Source organism: Moschus berezovskii, chromosome 13, assembly GCF_049115385.1.
Source record: "Moschus berezovskii isolate FMDL1 chromosome 13, NW_MosBer_1.0, whole genome shotgun sequence".
Taxonomy (NCBI): Eukaryota; Metazoa; Chordata; class Mammalia; order Artiodactyla; family Moschidae; genus Moschus; species Moschus berezovskii.
The window spans coordinates 68,772,581-68,789,700 of NC_142472.1; the positions used below are offsets into that span (position 1 = coordinate 68,772,581).

Consider the following 17,120-nt stretch of genomic DNA (forward strand, 5'->3'; position numbering starts at 1 on the left):
GAAATAGAACTGCTTGAGCTAACGATGGTTTTTCCCCACAGATTTTTGTGCTTGGCACAAACTGCTGTGGTTGTTTGGGATTAGGTGATGTCCAGAGCACCATTGAACCTCGGAAACTGGATTCTTTAAGTGGCAAAAAAATCGCCTGCCTCAGCTATGGGAGTGGGCCACACATTGTCCTCGCAACAACAGGTAACCTGGAAACACAGGGTAGAATTTTAACCGTTGCTTCATTTGTTGAGGAGCAAGACTGGGACCACCCCTTACGTGGAGAACACACTCTTTGATTGGGCAAGGTTTTCTGCCTCTGCCCTGTGAACTCATCTATGCTTTGGACTATATGAAATATGAACATATCTGGATATCAGAGTAAGAAAAGGTAGCCGATGGAATCTAGCAGCTATTGGCACTTTGGTTGTCAGAATGACCGTGCTATAAGCCTACTTTAGAAGTGTAATTATTTTGCATTAGAATGCTGAACCTCACTGTAGACATTTTGAGCTTGAGATTCTTGATCTCCAAACAGAGAGATTAAAGCTAGATTCTAAGATCCCCTCTAACTCTTAACATTCTGTGATTCTGAGGTTAAACAGTGACTGATGGCTCTAGTTGGTGTCAGTAGTATAAGGAGTTAAATATCCTCATGACTTTTTCATACATTCAGACTGACAAGACATTATCATTAAAACATACCTTATTGTGTAGTATAATACATATTCAAAAAAGTTCATAAAACATATATGCACACTTTTATAAATAATTACAAAGTATGTATCCATGTTCTGCCGCTCAGATCAAGAAATATAATCTTATGATTACAGCCAAAGCCCTGAATATGTATTGTACTGCACAATAAGTAATATAATAAAGATTTTAAAAATTGGTTCAGTTCAGTTCAGTCGCTCAGTCGTGTCCGACTCTCCGCGACCCCATGAATCACAGCACGCCAGGCCTCCCTGTCCATCACCAACTCCCGGAGTTCACTCAAACTCATGTCCACAGAGTCGGTGATGCCATCCAGCCATCTCATTCTCCGTCGTCCCCTTCTCCTCCCGCCCCCAACCTTTCCCAGCATCAGAGTCTTTTTCCAGTGAGTCAACTCGTCGCATGAGGTGGCCAAAGTATTGCAGTTTCAGCTTTAGCATCAGTCCCTCTAATGAACATCCAGGATTGATCTCCTCTAGAATGGACTGGTTGGATCTCCTTGCAGTATAAGGGACTCTCAAGAGTCTTCTCCAACACCACAGTTCAAAAGCATCGATTCTTCGGCGGTCAGCCTTCTTCACAGTCCAACTCTCACATCCATACATGACCACGGGAAAAACCATTGCCTTGACTAGACGGACCTTGGTTGGCAAAGTAATGTCTCTGCTTTTTAATATACTATCAAGGTTGGTCATAACTTTCCTTCCAAGGAGCAAGCATCTTTTAATTTCATGGCTGCAATCAGCATCTGCAGTGATTTTGGAGCCCAAAAAAACAAAGTCTGACACTGTTTCCACTGTTTTTCCATCTATTTCCCATGAAGTGATGGGACCAGATGCACCATTTATAAATAAGGAAATTAAGATTCAGAGAATCTTACAGTCTTTTGAATTTCAATCTGGGTTTTTTTTTGTTTTTTTCTCTGTTATTTATCAAAAACCTATCTTCCAGTTATTTTAATTGCATCCATTTAAATTTCATCTTGTTGCTTTGAGGCAGAATGTATTTTAACTTTCCAAATGTTTTCTTTTATAAAATGAGTTTTGTGGAATAGGGAAGTTGATTAACTTTCTTTCTTTTTTTTTTTTTTTTGATTAACTTTCACAAGTGAATTTTTAGTTTCCATTTGTGGAAGTGTATAATATATATACTTTCACATAATGAGTAGTTGTTTTGAAAGTCGGTTATGTTTCTTTTTATTTTCAGAAGGAGAAGTCTTTACCTGGGGTCATAATGCCTACAGTCAGTTGGGCAACGGGACAACTAATGCTGGTCTAGTGCCCTATCATATCTCTACTAATCTGTCAAACAAACAAGTTATTGAAGTGGCCTGTGGGTCCTACCATTCTTTGGTGCTAACATCTGATGGAGAGGTGAGAATAGTCAGCTTAAATCTCACTGATGATAAGGTTTCAATAAGACTGTATAGATTCCTATAGCAGACATGGAAATATGATCATTTAATTAAAATAGCCACCAGCCTCACATCCCTCTTACTCTTGTTAGCCGTTCATAGTCATGGTGTTTATAGCATGACGTGTGCCTGTGTGTGGCAAGGATTTGTGTAGCTGCAAAATGTTGAAGGATGTGTTGTTACTTCTCTGTTGCTGTACTCACGGGGGTTATTTACAAAAAGAAAAATTCCCCAAATGCTAGAAAATGTGGCTGAGGCAAAGTAGATATTTTATAAGGATTATATGACATTTGATTATAATTATTGCTGTTTGTGTAGATAATGGCAATAACCTAATTTTATAAAGTAATATATTTTATGAGCATGCATCCTGTGAAAATTTCCCTGCCTATGTTGTAAAAATTTATGGATATCAAGCACTTGGAGGGCAAAGATGAGGCCAGAAGTGCCACTTGAGACACTGTGTATATTAGCGTGTTTCATTTACTGATCTCTTCTTTCAAATAGGTATTTGCGTGGGGTTATAATAACTCCGGGCAGGTAGGGTCTGGATCAACAGCCAATCAGCCGATCCCGCGAAGAGTCACCGGCTGCTTACAGAATAAAGTGGCTGTGAACATAGCCTGTGGGCAGATGTGCTCGATGGCAGTGGTGAACACTGGGGAGGTAAGAAAGGCATTTCATCGGTTGCTTCGAAAAGTGTCCTGCTGACCTCACAACAGAGACCGTGACTGCTTTTCGGCTTTTGTGGGCATCGCGTCTCTCGTTTTCTCTCAGGTCTTTGTCTGGGGCTACAATGGAAACGGGCAGCTGGGACTCGGCAGCAGCGGCAACCAGCCAACCCCCTGCAGGGTAGCAGCTCTCCAAGGCATTCGTGTCCAGCGGGTACGTCCCCTTGGGTTTACGTGTGCCTGTATTTAAATCTACAGTGGCAGACATACCAGTGTACTAAAAAGTCAGTCGTCTTAGCAGGATGAAAAGTTGAAGTAGAGGTTAAAGTTCTTTTCCTGAATTTAGTTGTAATATTTATCAGAAAATTTTTATCTCCAATGCACTCTCACACATAGCTCTTGGAATGTATACTTTTATTGTCTTTTCCAAGGAAACTTCAGCAGTATGTATCAAGAGCCTTAAAAATATTCACCCCCTTTGATCTGTAATTCTGTTCTTAGGGCATATATCCTAAGGCACCAAAGAGAAAGTGACTTATAGAAGGTATAGTTCTTAGAGCAGACAAAACAAGAAAAGAATGAAAGAAAAAGAAAACAATGGTAAATAATAATGGATGTATCATAATTTATCCAATCAGACAGTAAGTTAATGATTAAGTAAGTGATACTAAATCTATATTAAAAAATGATGCTTACAAAGGATTTTAATAGTGCTATATGCTCTGTTAAGTAAAAAGGTACAGGACTACTTATGCAGTATGATCATTTTAAAAAAGCTTTCAATGCATATTTCTATATTTTTTCATAAATAAACAATCTTGACCTTGAGATGACTTTCATAATTGTATTTTTCTATATCTTTTTCACATTGAATTTATGTTTTACTTTCATAATAAAAAGAGAAAGTAATTCTTGAAAAAGAGGAGTCTATTTCTTACTCCTTTCACACACCTTGACCTCTGTGAGCGTGATGAATGCTGCAGTAAAGGTGGCTAAACTGGACTCTTGTCACTGCAGGACTCATGTTGATCTCAGTGCAGGTTTCACCACAGTGGGGCCTAACCTCCATCTGGAGGGGTGTTAGCTAACTTCAATACCTGCTTCTCTGGCTGCCGTTTCCCCTTTTTCATTTTTGATTCTTAACCTGTCTTGTGGAAAGCTTGTTTCGCTCTGTTTGCGGCCTGAGTGGGTTTGGTTTTTCTCTTTCCAGGTTGCCTGTGGCTATGCACACACGTTAGTATTAACAGATGAAGGTCAAGTGTATGCTTGGGGTGCAAATTCTTACGGCCAATTGGGCACTGGCAATAAAAGTAACCAGTCCTACCCTACCCCTGTCGTCGTGGAAAAGGACAGGTAATATGCGTATTTTCAAAATGATTTCAGTGTTCTTCAGTGATTAAACAAGACTGAGGCATGATGCAAAATTATGGGCCATTTATTGCTAGTATTAGAATATTCCTGAACAAGACCATTCATTCCTTTTTAAAATTAGCTTTAGAATTTGGGGGAAGGTTGAGTGTATGTTCAAACTACCGCACAATTGCACTCATCTCACACGCTAGTAAAGTCATGCTCAAAATTCTCCAAGCCAGGCTTCACAAATATGTGAACCGTGAACTCCCAGATGTTCAAGCAGGTTTTAGAAAAGGCAAAGGAACCAGAGATCAAATTGCCAACATCCGCTGGATCATGGAGAAAGCAAGAGAGTTCCAGAAAACCATCTGTTTCTGCTTCATTGACTATGCCAAAGCCTTTGACTGTGTGGATCACAATAAACTGTGGAACATTCTGAAAGAGATGGGAATACCAGACCACCTGACCTGCCTCTTGAGAAACCTGTATGCAGGTCAGGAAGCAACAGTCAGAACTGTACATGGAACAACAGACTGGTTCCAAATAGGAAAAGGAGTACGTCAAGGCTGTATATTGTCACCTTGCCTATTTAACTTATATGCAGAGTACATCATGAAGAACGCTGGGCTGGAAGAAGCACAAGCTGGAATAAGATTTCCTGGAGAAATATCAATAACCTCAGATATGCAGATGACACTACCCTTATGGCAGAAAGTGAAGAGGAACTCAAAAGCCTCTTGATGAAAGTGAAAGAGGAGAGTGAAAAGGTTGGCTTGAAGCTCAACATTCAGAAAACAAAGATCATGGCATCTGGTCCCATCACTTCATGGGAAATAGATGGAAAAACAGTGGAAACAGTGTCAGACTATTTTTTTGGGCTCCAAAATCACTGCGGATGCTGATTGCAGCCATGAAATGAAAAGACGCTTACTCCTTGGAAGCAAAGTTATGACTAACCTTGATGGTATATTAAAAAGCAGAGACATTACTTTGCCAACAAAGGTCCGTCTAGTCAAGGCTATGGTTTTTCCCGTGGTCATATATGGATGTGAGAGTTGGACTGTGAAGAAAGCTGATCGCTGAAGAATTGATGCTTTTGAACTGTGGTGCTGGAGAAGACTCTTGAGAGTCCCTTGGACTGCAAGGAGATCCAACCAGTCCATTCTAAAGGAGATCAATCCTGGGTGTTCATTGGAAGGACTGATGCTAAAGCTGAAACTGCAATACTTTGGCCACCTCATGCGACGAGTTGACTCACTGGAAAAGACTCTGATGCTGGGAAAGGTTGGGGTCGGGAGGAGAAGGGGACGACGGAGAATGAGATGGCTGGATGGCATCACCGACTCTGTGGACATGAGTTTGAGTGAACTCCGGGAGTTGGTGATGGACAGGGAGGCCTGGCGTGCTGTGATTCATGGGGTCGCGGAGAGTCGGACACGACTGAGCGACTGAACTGAACTGAGCGTATGTTAAATATTCTATTTTCGTCACCCATATTTCATCTATACCTGTAATAGTTACTCTATACAAACTACAATGACTAAACCTCCAACAGCTCTTTGGCATATTTCTTCTCACTCAGAAATTTCCTTTCCCTCCATTCCCATTGTTCTCTATTTCACGTTCTTAAGGAGTTGATAACATTTGAGGTCTGTCATCTGCGGTTTAGGAAGAATAAAGTACCTCCGATGGGAGTATAATGCCATTCACCCAGCTGCTTATCAGATCTGCCAGTTGAAAAGGATAGGGCTGTTTTTCATGGCCTCAACTCCTAGGCTGTTACTATGAGGAAGAGCAAAATGGTTACAAAATAAAAACTTAGTTTTGTGCACTTGTGTGCACAGTTGTGTTAGTGAAGTGAAAGTCGCTCAGTCGTGTCTGACTCTTTGCAACCCCATGGGACTGTAGCCTGCCAGGCCTGTCTGTCCATGGAATTCTCTAGGCCAGAATACTAGTGTGGGTAGCTGTTCCCTGCTTCAGGGGATCTTCCCAACCCTGGGGTCAAACCCAGGTTTCCTGCATTGCAGGCGGATTCTTTACCGCCTGAGCCACCTGGGAAGCCCAAGAATACTGGAGTGGTGGCCTGTCCCTTTTACAGAAGATCTACCAACCCAGGGATCGGACCGCAAGGTTGTGATAAGTGATTAGCGTAACCCCAGAGTTTTTTTCCAAATTATCCTGCTGTTTTTGAAGCTCTCTTGAACTTCTCAAACATGGGTTTATCACTGCCTTTTCACTCTGCATTTATTGACACAGAAGCATGGAACACGAACATTTCATTATCTTTTCTATTAAGCCAGGGTTGAAATCATTGTAGAAATCAATATTGCTATTTTCATTTTTAGTGTACATATCCATTTCTATGATATCTGATTTTTAAATATATGGATAAGTTATTTTGCATTTGTATAGTTCTTTTCTGTATTTCTGTTGGAATATTTAATAGTGAAAATGAAGAACCAGTCATTTTCAGTCCCTTGATTTTCATTTGAGAATTTACACTGCCCCCCCCACCCGCACCAGCTGATCTTATAGTAACACCCTAGACTCCTTAGGAACTGGGGAGGATGGAGAAGGAAATGGCAAGCCACTCCAGTATTCTTGCTTGGGAAATCCCCTGGACAGAGGAGCCTGGTGGGTTAGGGTTGCAAAAAGTCAAAGTAGACTTAGTGACTAAACAACACATTCAGAGACTGGCGGCAGACGGGGCCGAGGGCCATGTTTGCGGGCATCGCAGCAGGCACCCCTGTCCTGCATCTGCATTGGCCTCCTGCAGCTTGATGGCTGAGAGGCCTTAGAGGGCCACTGGCGGGGGTCTGCTGCTGAGCTCAGAAGTATACCTGGCATCACACCAGTGAGAGGGCCCACAGGAGGTGATCCTGGATCTCCCCCTGCCCCATGCCTGCCCAGGACCACGTGCTGGTTTCCAATTGCTGCAGTGAACCATTCAAGCAGGAAAAAAAACACAAAAAAGAACTGGGGAGGAGGGAAGATAATGAAGGTTCTGTGCTGACAGGCACACAGCAGATGCAACCAGCCGTGTCATTTTTATTTCTCTTAAAGGTAGTTCAGAGCCACTCAGTAAAAAGAGAAGAGACAATCTTGAGGCTTTGAATAATCACAAAAGTGCCTCAGGTCAGCAAATCCAGTCACTTGGGACATTTAGTATTTAGACAACATGGCACAGAAGTGTGAAAGGACCAGAGTTAGCATGGATATAAAAACAAGCTATATCTGCATGGCACTTTACCATTTTTCTCATGCTGCCTCGCTTCACATAAACTTGAACTCCTCTGTCCTTGGATTCATGGAATCGGCTGCCATGTGCCCACCAGCGATTTGCCCCACCTTGTGCCACTGGCCCTGATGGGCTCAGAGCGAGTGTCAGGTCTTCTCACTGTAGTCACGCTGGGATGGACAGAATATAGGGCGACTCAGTGGGAGAAAGCCAGAGAGCGAGAGACACAGGCGTGGGAGTTACGTGAGTGTCCAGATACCTGGCACTGGTGAGTTACCTGTTCCTTTCTGTCTTTTAAAAAAATCTTCACAACTTAAAAACGTTTGTTTTTTTAAATTATATAGGTTAAAAAAAAGTAGAAATTGCTAAACATGTCCATACTTGATGTTGTCCACCTAAACATGATTTTGGCTAAAATATCAAGGATGAGTGTTTTGAATGGGATGTTCCTGCTTTTCTCAGTTTCCCGTGCTTGAATTTCGTGCAGTGATTCTGAGCTTGTGGGCTCTCTGTCGCACGAATATTGCAAGGGAGGAACCTCTAGGTTTGCTAGGACTTGTTCTGTGCCTCCCCGCCCTTTTCAGTGACGGAAGCTTTGCAGGAGCATTATGACTTACCTCCCAGGAACTCCTGACTCTTGGAGCTTATTGTGGGGATGCTGAGCTAATTAGAAAGAACAAGGTTGAACTCGGGCTGGGATGGATCATCAGGTCTTGGTTGCGTGTTCCCAGAAGCGGAAAGTGAAAATCTGGCTATGTGGTTTATTTGCTCAAATAACAACCCAAGAAAAACCTGATTAAAAAATTTTTTTTTCACAGAAGCCTATTTATGATGAAGAATGCTAACATTTTATGTTCACAGAGAAGTGATTTTAATAGTTAAAATGATTCTCTTTAACTCAGTCATTCCCAGTCTTCCTGAATTTTCAATACTTTGATTTACCAGCATTTAAAGTTCCACAAAAAACATATTTTGAGTTAAATTGATCTCAAAACTCACTTTGCCTTGAATTTTTTTGAATTTTGTAGCTTCTTGAGGTGTTAATAATTAGTAGTGTGTTGGCCTCACAGAACCAGAATTGAGAAACACTGCTCTGGATCTTGTAATGGTCATGATTTTTTCTCTGTTATTCTTCTTCACAAATTACCTTATTTTCGCTCTTCACCATTTTCTGTTTTGTATTCTTTCTCACTCTCTGCCGTTTCAGTTCTAGTACCTCTTAACCATTAAGCCGTGCTATTGTGGTGGATCTAGTTTTATTGAGGTGACACCAAATCCATTTATTTTCAACATATAGTAATTTTTTTTCCAGTAAGAATGGCTGGCTACAAAATAAAGTATGCAGCATGCCAGACCTCCTGGGCTTCCCTGGTGGCTCAGCAGTAAAGAATTCACCTGCCAATGCGGGAGACATGGGTTTTATCCCTAGTTCAGGAAGATTCCCCTGGAGAAGGAAATGGCAACCTACTCCAGTATTCTTGCCTGGAAAATCCCATGGACAGAGGAACGTGGCATGCTAGTCTGTGGGGTCACAAAAGTGTCAGACACGACTTAGCGACTAAACAACAACACCAGACCTCCTGACAGTAAACCTTAGCTCATTTTATCGTCTACTGCATGTATGACTGGACAATTTGAACTTCCATATATGCTTCTTGGTATGAATCAGAAAAAGGACAGATGACCTCAGAGAAAGGCAGGGCACTTTGGCAGATGCTGGAGTCCCAAGCCCAGACCTGAAGGTTCCCCTAAACTTTCTCCCTTCTTGTTGCTGTAGCAGCTGGTGCGGTCAGCCAAGCCCGAGCCCCACCCCTGACTTCCCTAGTGGCACTGGGTGTTCCAGGTAAACGCCCTAGCCAAGCTCAGGGAGGGCCACCCTTCCCAGCTTCTCTGTATCTTTAACCCCCTGGCTGTGGGAGCAGCATCCTGCCTCCTCTAATGAATGGCAGAGGCTGCTCCCCATTCTTTGAGGGTCATGGTAAACATTTCCAAAGTGAACGTAGGAGTGAAGTTATTTTGGTTTTCTGTCATTGGGTAGTTTAGCACAGGTCACGACTGCGTTCCAGTCAGTTACATTTTTCACGTGACGTTCATTAGCAGGGAAAAGAGAGGTCCACCAAAGAGGTCTACCAAAAAACATTCCTGACTGAGGACTTTGTGCATCGTGACATTGAGAGGCAGTGAGGACTTTCTGTTTGTTCAAATAGAGGGTGTGTGGGCAAAGGTGATATGAAAGAAAGCTGGCCATAGACGGTAGGCAAATTATAGTAGGCCTTAAGGACACGTGTCTGGATTTTTGTCTTGTGGGAAGTCAGTGAAAGGTTTGAAAGGAGTCATGAGAATGGTTTTTCAAGAGAATCATTAACTTGACAGCATCGTGCGATTTAGGTCAGAAGAGAGAGAAAGTCTAAGACAGGGAGACCTATGAGTTACATCGGTCTGGGTATGGGGTGTGCTTGATGAGGCCCTGACAAGTGGGAGATATTACAAAGAAAGAATTTATTGTTATTTTGCCAACTGGATATTCTGAAGAAAGTGCTCAGTGAAGTGGGAGGAGAAGTCAGAGATGACCCTAAAGTTCTGGGAATGCTGGTACCATTGCCCAAGGCAGAATCAAGATGGCACCTCACTTGGGGTAAAATATTACTTTAAGTCTGTGTGGTGGCTTGGTCTTAGAGAAGACAATTAGTTTGAAGTCAACAAAACAGTGGTTTCCATTAGGAAGTGTTCTGAGAACTATCTGCCTATCAGCCATGAACCATGAAGTAGGGTCTAACGTAATGGTTGGTCCCAGAAAACTGCTCTCTGGGGTTCTAGATGATACCATTCAGCGAGTCAGACTACTGCACCTACTGCTTGCAGTGTGAGTTGGGGTGCCCCATCGCATGCTCCATGGAACCTTAAACTTGGTGAAGTTTTGATAAAACTATTTATTGACCCTGGGTGGAGATGCCCCACATCTTTTTGATTTGCTTTATTAAGCAATGTTTTAAGAAAAAATTAAATCACCTTTTTTTTTTTTGGTCTTTTACTCTCTGTTCTCTTGGCTTGTACTTCAGTTTCAAAATAGGTGCATATTTTTATCGGCCTACTGGCTAGAAGTGGTAACAAGAAGACCTTCATGATGTATAAGTGCTTAAATGAGACATTGCTTAAATGTAAATAATGGTTTGGTGCCTGAAAATTTACAAGCTTAGGCTTAATGAAGAGTTTGGTTTTTTTTTAAATCAGTTAATGCTAAGGGAAGGAAAAATCGACTTGTTTCTTCTCCTGTTGACTGTTTACTTGGTGTGTGTTTGTGAACCTAGAATTATAGAGATTGCGGCCTGCCACTCAGCCCACACGTCGGCCGCCAAGACGCAGGGCGGCCACGTGTACATGTGGGGCCAGTGCCGCGGCCAGTCGGTGACCCTGCCGCACCTCACGCACTTCTCCTCCACCGACGACGTGTTCGCCTGCTTCGCCACGCCCGCCGTCACCTGGCGCCTCCTGTCTGTGGGTGAGCTGACTGCTGTCTGTCAGGTGATGGCCTGAGAGCTAGGAAGAAAACTCTGGTGCTGTTGTTTTTCAATAGTGAGGACTTTTGTTAAGTGCAGTATCAGGCAATTCATTTCCCTCTCGTAGGCTCCTGTGAAAGAGAACTCACTGGACTGATTCATTTTCCTTAAAAGTATGAGAAATCTCATACTAAAATTCAAAGAACTTCGGATGGCTTTTTGATGTGACTGGGAAACCGTGGCTTTTATTTTTAGCAGGTTTATTTACCCAAGCTTTCAACATGTTTATTTAGTGAGGTGGTTGGGGCTTTAGTTGTTTTGCCAGATTTACAAGCAGAGGTGTCTGAGGTTCTTATAACGATTGCAGCAGCGGGAAATCTGTATTTAGGGAAAAAAGCACACTGCTCAGTTGGTCAGTTATTTTGAGAAATTGGTCTTTTCATGAGTGTGAGCAAAGCGATGGTATATTTGGCCTACATTTTCATTGGAAAACACTGGTGTCATTCCCTTAGAACCTGATGACCACCTCACAGTGGCCGAGTCCCTGAAGAGGGAATTTGACAACCCCAACACCGCAGACCTGAAATTTCTGGTGGATGGAAAGTACATTTATGTGCATAAAGTCCTTCTCAAAATCAGGTATGTCATCATTTGAGAATTGAAATAAATATGTTTATTATTTTCTAGTTGCAAAGACCTGTGTCAGGCACTTCAGTGATTCTGAAAAAATGTAAGGCTCTTTTTGCCCTTATGAGCAGACAGTACAGCAGGGAAAACACATTATATGTGAAACAAAAAATCATAGAAGCCGTAGTCTGCAGTGGGTGGGGTGTGGTGCAGGGCATACACAATTGGCTTCCTCAGAGACTCTGTAGACAGCTTGTCCACCTTGGCGCTGGAGAGCAGCCATCCAGCCAGTGGTGAACATGTATTGAGCCCTGTTGGGTCTGCTTGACCTACGTGAACCTCCCTGCCCAGGAGCTGAGTGTAGCCCGTGAGAGTCACTCTCCTTAATCAGCTGTGGGATACTGCAGGTTTAGACCCCGAAAAAAGACATGAGCAGCAAGGTTTGGGGTAAAACTAACAGGCAGACTTTTAAAAATTCACTTTTATTAATGGGTAATTTTTGAGCATCCATTTAAAATGTGCAGCCTGAGGAGTTTTCACATTTGTATATTCTCTGGAAACCACTATTCCACACCAGGACACAGAACATTGGCATCGCTCCCTTCAAAGATCCCTCAGGCCCTAGCCCTGGGGCAAGCCCTGATCTTCTTTCTGTCAGTGTAGACTAGTTAGCATTTTCTAGAAGTTGATATAAATAGTGATACAGTATGTATTCCTCTCTGCCTGGCTTCTTTCTTCTAGTCTAATGATTTTGAAATTCATTTTGTTGTTGTGTAACAGATACCCAAATCCTCCTGCAGTGAATCACAAACGCAGTATAGTATTTCAGTCTCAAGTTCACTTCTTAGTAAGGCCAGGCTGTGCAAGATTTGTTCACTTCTACTGTTTCCCATAAACCTTCATAAAAATGAGGAGGTTGTGGTTTGTTAGGGCTGTTGTAACAAAGTTCTGTAGACTGATTGGTTTCAATGACAGAAATTTATTCTCTTACGGTTTTGGAGGCTAGAAATTCAAGATCATGTTGAATGAATCGGGTTCTTCCATCCTCCATCCCACCTTCTGGTGGTTTCCTGCCGGTTTTTTGCCCTCCTTGGCTTATGGCAGCATAACTCCAGTCTTCACGTGGCGTTCTCCCTGTGTCCAAACCCCCCTTTTTATAAGGACACCAGTCATATCAGTTTAGGGCCCACCCTAATGACTTCCTTTTAATTTGATCCCTTCTCCAAATACAGTTATATTCTGAGGTTAGGACTTCAGTCTGTGAATTTGGGGATTCAATTCAACCCATAACAGGAGGAGAAGAAACAAAATTACTCAGAATTTTAAAAAATAAAGCCACCTGGTTTCTATAAATGCTGCTCCGTGGACATGGTGTGGGAGGGACCCATGGGAGTCTGTGGCCACAGAGGCGGCTGACCCACAGCAGGCTAGCATTTGCAACTTCCTCAGTAAACCACTGTTTGCAGACTTTTGGCCAGCAGAGGAAGCAAGGGCATCCAGGCCAGGACATGAAGGCGTGTGGTGTGTGTTTTTCCTCTCTGGATGTTAGCTGTTTCCTCTAACCACTGCGAGCACGTGCTCCTCGGGAAGGTTATTGGCTCTTGCCCAGAAGCCAGGACCTGACATCTTTCTTCCTTCAGGTGTGAGCATTTTCGCTCTTCATTGGAAGACAATGAGGATGATATTGTAGAAATGAGTGAATTTTCGTATCCTGTTTACCGAGCCTTCCTGGAGTACCTGTACACAGACAGCATCAGCCTGTCCCCCGAGGAGGCAGTAGGTAATTCCCACCAGACTTGACCAAGAGTTTGGCAAAAAGGTGGTTTATGTAGCGCCTGAAAGGAAATCTCTGTGAATGTAGTCACAAAAGTAGTTCTGTTTTTGTGTGCTGAACCCAAACTCTCTTCCTTTCTTCCCACCTCATACAAAGGTTGACTTGATGGATAAAATGAGAGGTGGGTGAATTATCAGCCCATCAACACTGTGGGGTGGGTGCCGTTCTTCCTGCATTGCTAGACACCGTACACAACTTTTTAGTTTCCACAACCTGCCGCCTTCAAGATATTTACATTATAAAAGTGGTAAGATGCATGTAATAAGAAGCCCTGCTGGTCTCCATAACTGTGACTGTCTCTTTGGGACGGATCGCGTGGTTCAGTGCCTCACGGCACTTCAGGGTTACTGACAGTGAGAAAGCAACACAGGGCATCCATTTGGGCACAGGGTAAAAAACACACTCAGTTTCAGCTTACAGCTGTCAGTATTGTTGGCCAATGGGACAGAAGAATTAAAGAATTGCTTCTGTAAGGAACCAGAGAAAGAGTTTAACCCTCAAATTTTTAAATTCGGTATTCATTTTACGTGTGTAAAGCCAGTAACACTTTACCAGATCAGCATTTAATTTTCCTCGGGTGAACAGAAGTCTGATTTCTGAAGTTTTCTAGTTTTCCTTCCTTTCTCCCACAGTGCTGGAGGGCCAGGGCCCACGGTGTGCCACGCTCCGCTCAGTACCTGTGAGGGAGACAGACCGAGCCCTGCCCCGTGGAGCTGGTGCTCAGGGGAGGGAGGCCAGCCCTTAACGAGAAATCAAAGCAGTCAGTCAGGAGGTCAGGGAAGGCCTCCGTGAGGAAGTGTGCTGAGCAGAGAGCAGGGGGCAAGCAAGCAGATACCCAGGCGCAGAGCACGCTAAACGAGAGACAGCGTGAAGGTCTGAGACAGGAGCACGGAGAGCGCGTGGAGGAGGAGGAGAGAGAGTGAGATGGGCAGTGGAGGTAACCGAGGCCAGGCAGCTGGGTTTGGCCAAGACCAGATGCGGCCTTGGAGGTCACGGTGAAGGGCTCGAGTTTTAGTCTTGATGCGATAGACAGCCTTGGAAGATTTTGACAATGGGGGTTGTGTTAGTTTTTGCTTTAATAGTAAAATGGAAAAAGGAAGTGGCTTTAATGAGGTGGTTTCTCTTGTCTGTCACCCAGGGACACAGTGCAAGGCATCCTTACGTGTGGCCCCTGGATTCACGTCCATGGCCATACCTGCACTGCAGACAGCAGGACGGAGGAAGGGACAGTGGTGAGGTGCCAGGGGCAAACCCCGGTGTCTGTTGAAGTCCCGCTTCTTTTAAACCAGAGACCAGAGATGACCAAGGCCTTAATTAGCTGCATAGGAAGTTGCAGGGAGTAGTCACTTCTAGATGGCCATGGCTCAGCCACATAGTCTAGGATTTGGGGAGAAAAGGAGGGTGGGTTTGTGTATTTTAGGGAGGGAGGAGGCACCGGCAGCTTCGACTCCAGGAGTGGAAAGATCAGGAAATGTAATGGTTGAGATGTCAGGTGGTGCTGCCCTGGGTTAAGGTGGTCTATCGTGGAGGTGTTGCAAGAGATCAGTCTGGACACATCTTACAAAGCGAGCTGACGGAATTTGTTGGTGGTTGGTTGTGAGGTGTGAGGGAAAAAGAAGGATGGGGTGTTTGGCCTGAGTATGGAGAGCACCAGATTTTGCTGTGGAGTTTCAAAAATCAAAGGAGTTTGAGCTGCCTTTTAGACAACTGTGTGGCAGGTTTTCTATAGGCCCCTGGGCAAGAGTCTAAAGGAGGCCTACATACCACATGTCTAAGATTTAAAGTTATGTGTCAAGCTAAAAGCTTCAGATAAAATGTGTTAAATCCTCATACCTTGAAAAATACACCTTCATTAAGAACTGAGAGGCCAGGTTGGCATTTTATCTGGAATATAGAGTGGTAGGTCTCTTGGAGTTCTGTGCTAGGACACCATTGCACAGAAAGATCAGGCCCCTGGCCTCAAGCTTGGGACCTGCCATCTTTGTTTACCCACTACCAGCTACATCCTGCACCACAAGAGGTGCGTGGGCACCCAGCCTGCATCTCCATGCTCTGTCCATCCGGCCCTGGTCACCCCTTTGGTGACAGCATTGAGGGGAGGAAACACTTGCGTGTTTCCTCAGGGCTGATTAGGCAGGGAGTCCCAGGGTCCCTGGGGGCTCAGACGGTAAAGAATCCACTTGCAATGCTGGAGACCCGGGTTCAATCCCTGGGTCAGGAAGATCCACTGGAGCAGGAAATGGCGACCCACTCTAGTATTCTTGCCTGGAGAATTCCATGGACAGAGGAGCCTGATGGGCTATAGTCCACAGGAGCACGGAGTCAGACATGACTGAGCGACTAGCACTTTCACACTTCCCCAGAGTCCCAGGTGCCTGAAGTGTGGTCTAGGAGTGGGCATGTGGCTCCCTGGCCACTGTGGGGAGGGGTTGCCTGGAGCAGGTGCAGAGCTGGGCCCTCCTGAGCGGAGGATCCAGGCAGTACCTGTGAGCACACGCATATGTGAGTCTGGTGTCTGGGGTGTGGGGAGCTGTCGATGTGAATCTGAGAGTTGTTGAGAACTGACTAGAAACAATCAGGTCATTCACAGCTCTCAATATTTCAAAAGATTTCAGTTTGTTTCCCCCAGTGGGCCATAGGCCTTTCTTCTCTGATAATACTTGTCATGCTACAACGAAAGCAAGTTTCCAACCAAAATCTACCACACTGTGTGAAACTTGTCGTAAGGTTAAAGAAATCCTGGCTCTGTGTCCTTTGGGCCCTCTGTGCAGTACCTTCATGAAAAGGTTACCTGGAAGGAAACATGACAACAGTCTAGAGTCAGGATTCAGCTGGCTTTTGATCAGGTGGCAACCAGGACTGGATTGGACCTAGCAAGTGTTCCAGTCTTCCCAGGGTGTAGGACTGCTGAGCCCATGGTGTGGATCCCATTCATGCAGGGGACTCTCACAGTATCTCTAGCCGAGTGACATAACTTGACTGCCACTCACTTCACCAGTGACATTCTTTATGCTAATTAACAAATCCTCAAATGGAGATTTAAATAACCATAATTGAAACCATTTGACAAGGGCCTTTCAAATACTAACTGAATGACCATTCTCTTTTTTGGCTGCACTGAGCAGCATGTGGGATCTTCCCGGATTCAGAATTGGACCCTTGCCCCCTGCAGTGGAAGCTTGGAGCCCTAGGCACTGGATCACCAGGGAAATCCCCTGACTGACCATTCTTGATTAGAGTGCTTTTCATAGTATCCCTTGTGTGCATGTTCAGTCACTCAGTCGTGTACAACTCTTTGCGACCCTGTGGACTGTGGCCCGCCAGGCTCCTCTGTCCATGGGATTTCAGGGAAGAATACTGGAGTGGGTTGCCATTTCCTTCTCCAACAGTATCCCTTGGAGTAACTTAAAAATCAATTTAAACATCTAAATCACTCTATGTTGTATTATTTGAAAGTAGATGACAGATAATATAACAAGAATCATCAGGTTTTTACCAGACAGTGTTAAAATTGTGAGGCTGGAGATCATTTAGGGAAGTAAGTGAAATAAGAATCTGAATATTGAACTCTGGGGCAATCGAGTACTCAGAAGTCAGGAAAAATGGTCCAGCCACGAGACTGAAGAGTAACTTCTGAAGGAGAAGAAAACCTGAGCAAGTGTTTGAAGAAGCTGGGTGCTCTCACAGCACGTGTGAGTGCTGCTGGGGAAAGCACTGATGCTTCAGGGGGAGGGATGGCCAGAGGAAAAGACTCGAGCCATTTTCACTTACTGCTTCTTTC

The 17,120-nt window shown here is 44.1% G+C and overlaps 1 protein-coding gene across 7 annotated transcripts in view; it reads left to right on the plus strand.

Annotated features, from left to right (window-relative positions):
* RCBTB2 (RCC1 and BTB domain containing protein 2) overlaps nt 1-17,120 on the plus strand; it is a 44,219-nt gene that overhangs the window by 19,687 nt on the left and 7,412 nt on the right. For all 7 annotated transcript variants that reach the window (XM_055426100.2, XM_088842752.1, XM_055426099.2 and 4 more), the window contains 8 exons: nt 42-192; nt 1,912-2,078; nt 2,627-2,785; nt 2,897-3,004; nt 4,001-4,143; nt 10,690-10,880; nt 11,391-11,517; nt 13,146-13,285. In XM_055426100.2, coding sequence (XP_055282075.1) covers nt 42-192; nt 1,912-2,078; nt 2,627-2,785; nt 2,897-3,004; nt 4,001-4,143; nt 10,690-10,880; nt 11,391-11,517; nt 13,146-13,285 — 1,186 coding nt within the window. The remainder of the gene's footprint in view (nt 1-41; nt 193-1,911; nt 2,079-2,626; nt 2,786-2,896; nt 3,005-4,000; nt 4,144-10,689; nt 10,881-11,390; nt 11,518-13,145; nt 13,286-17,120) is intronic.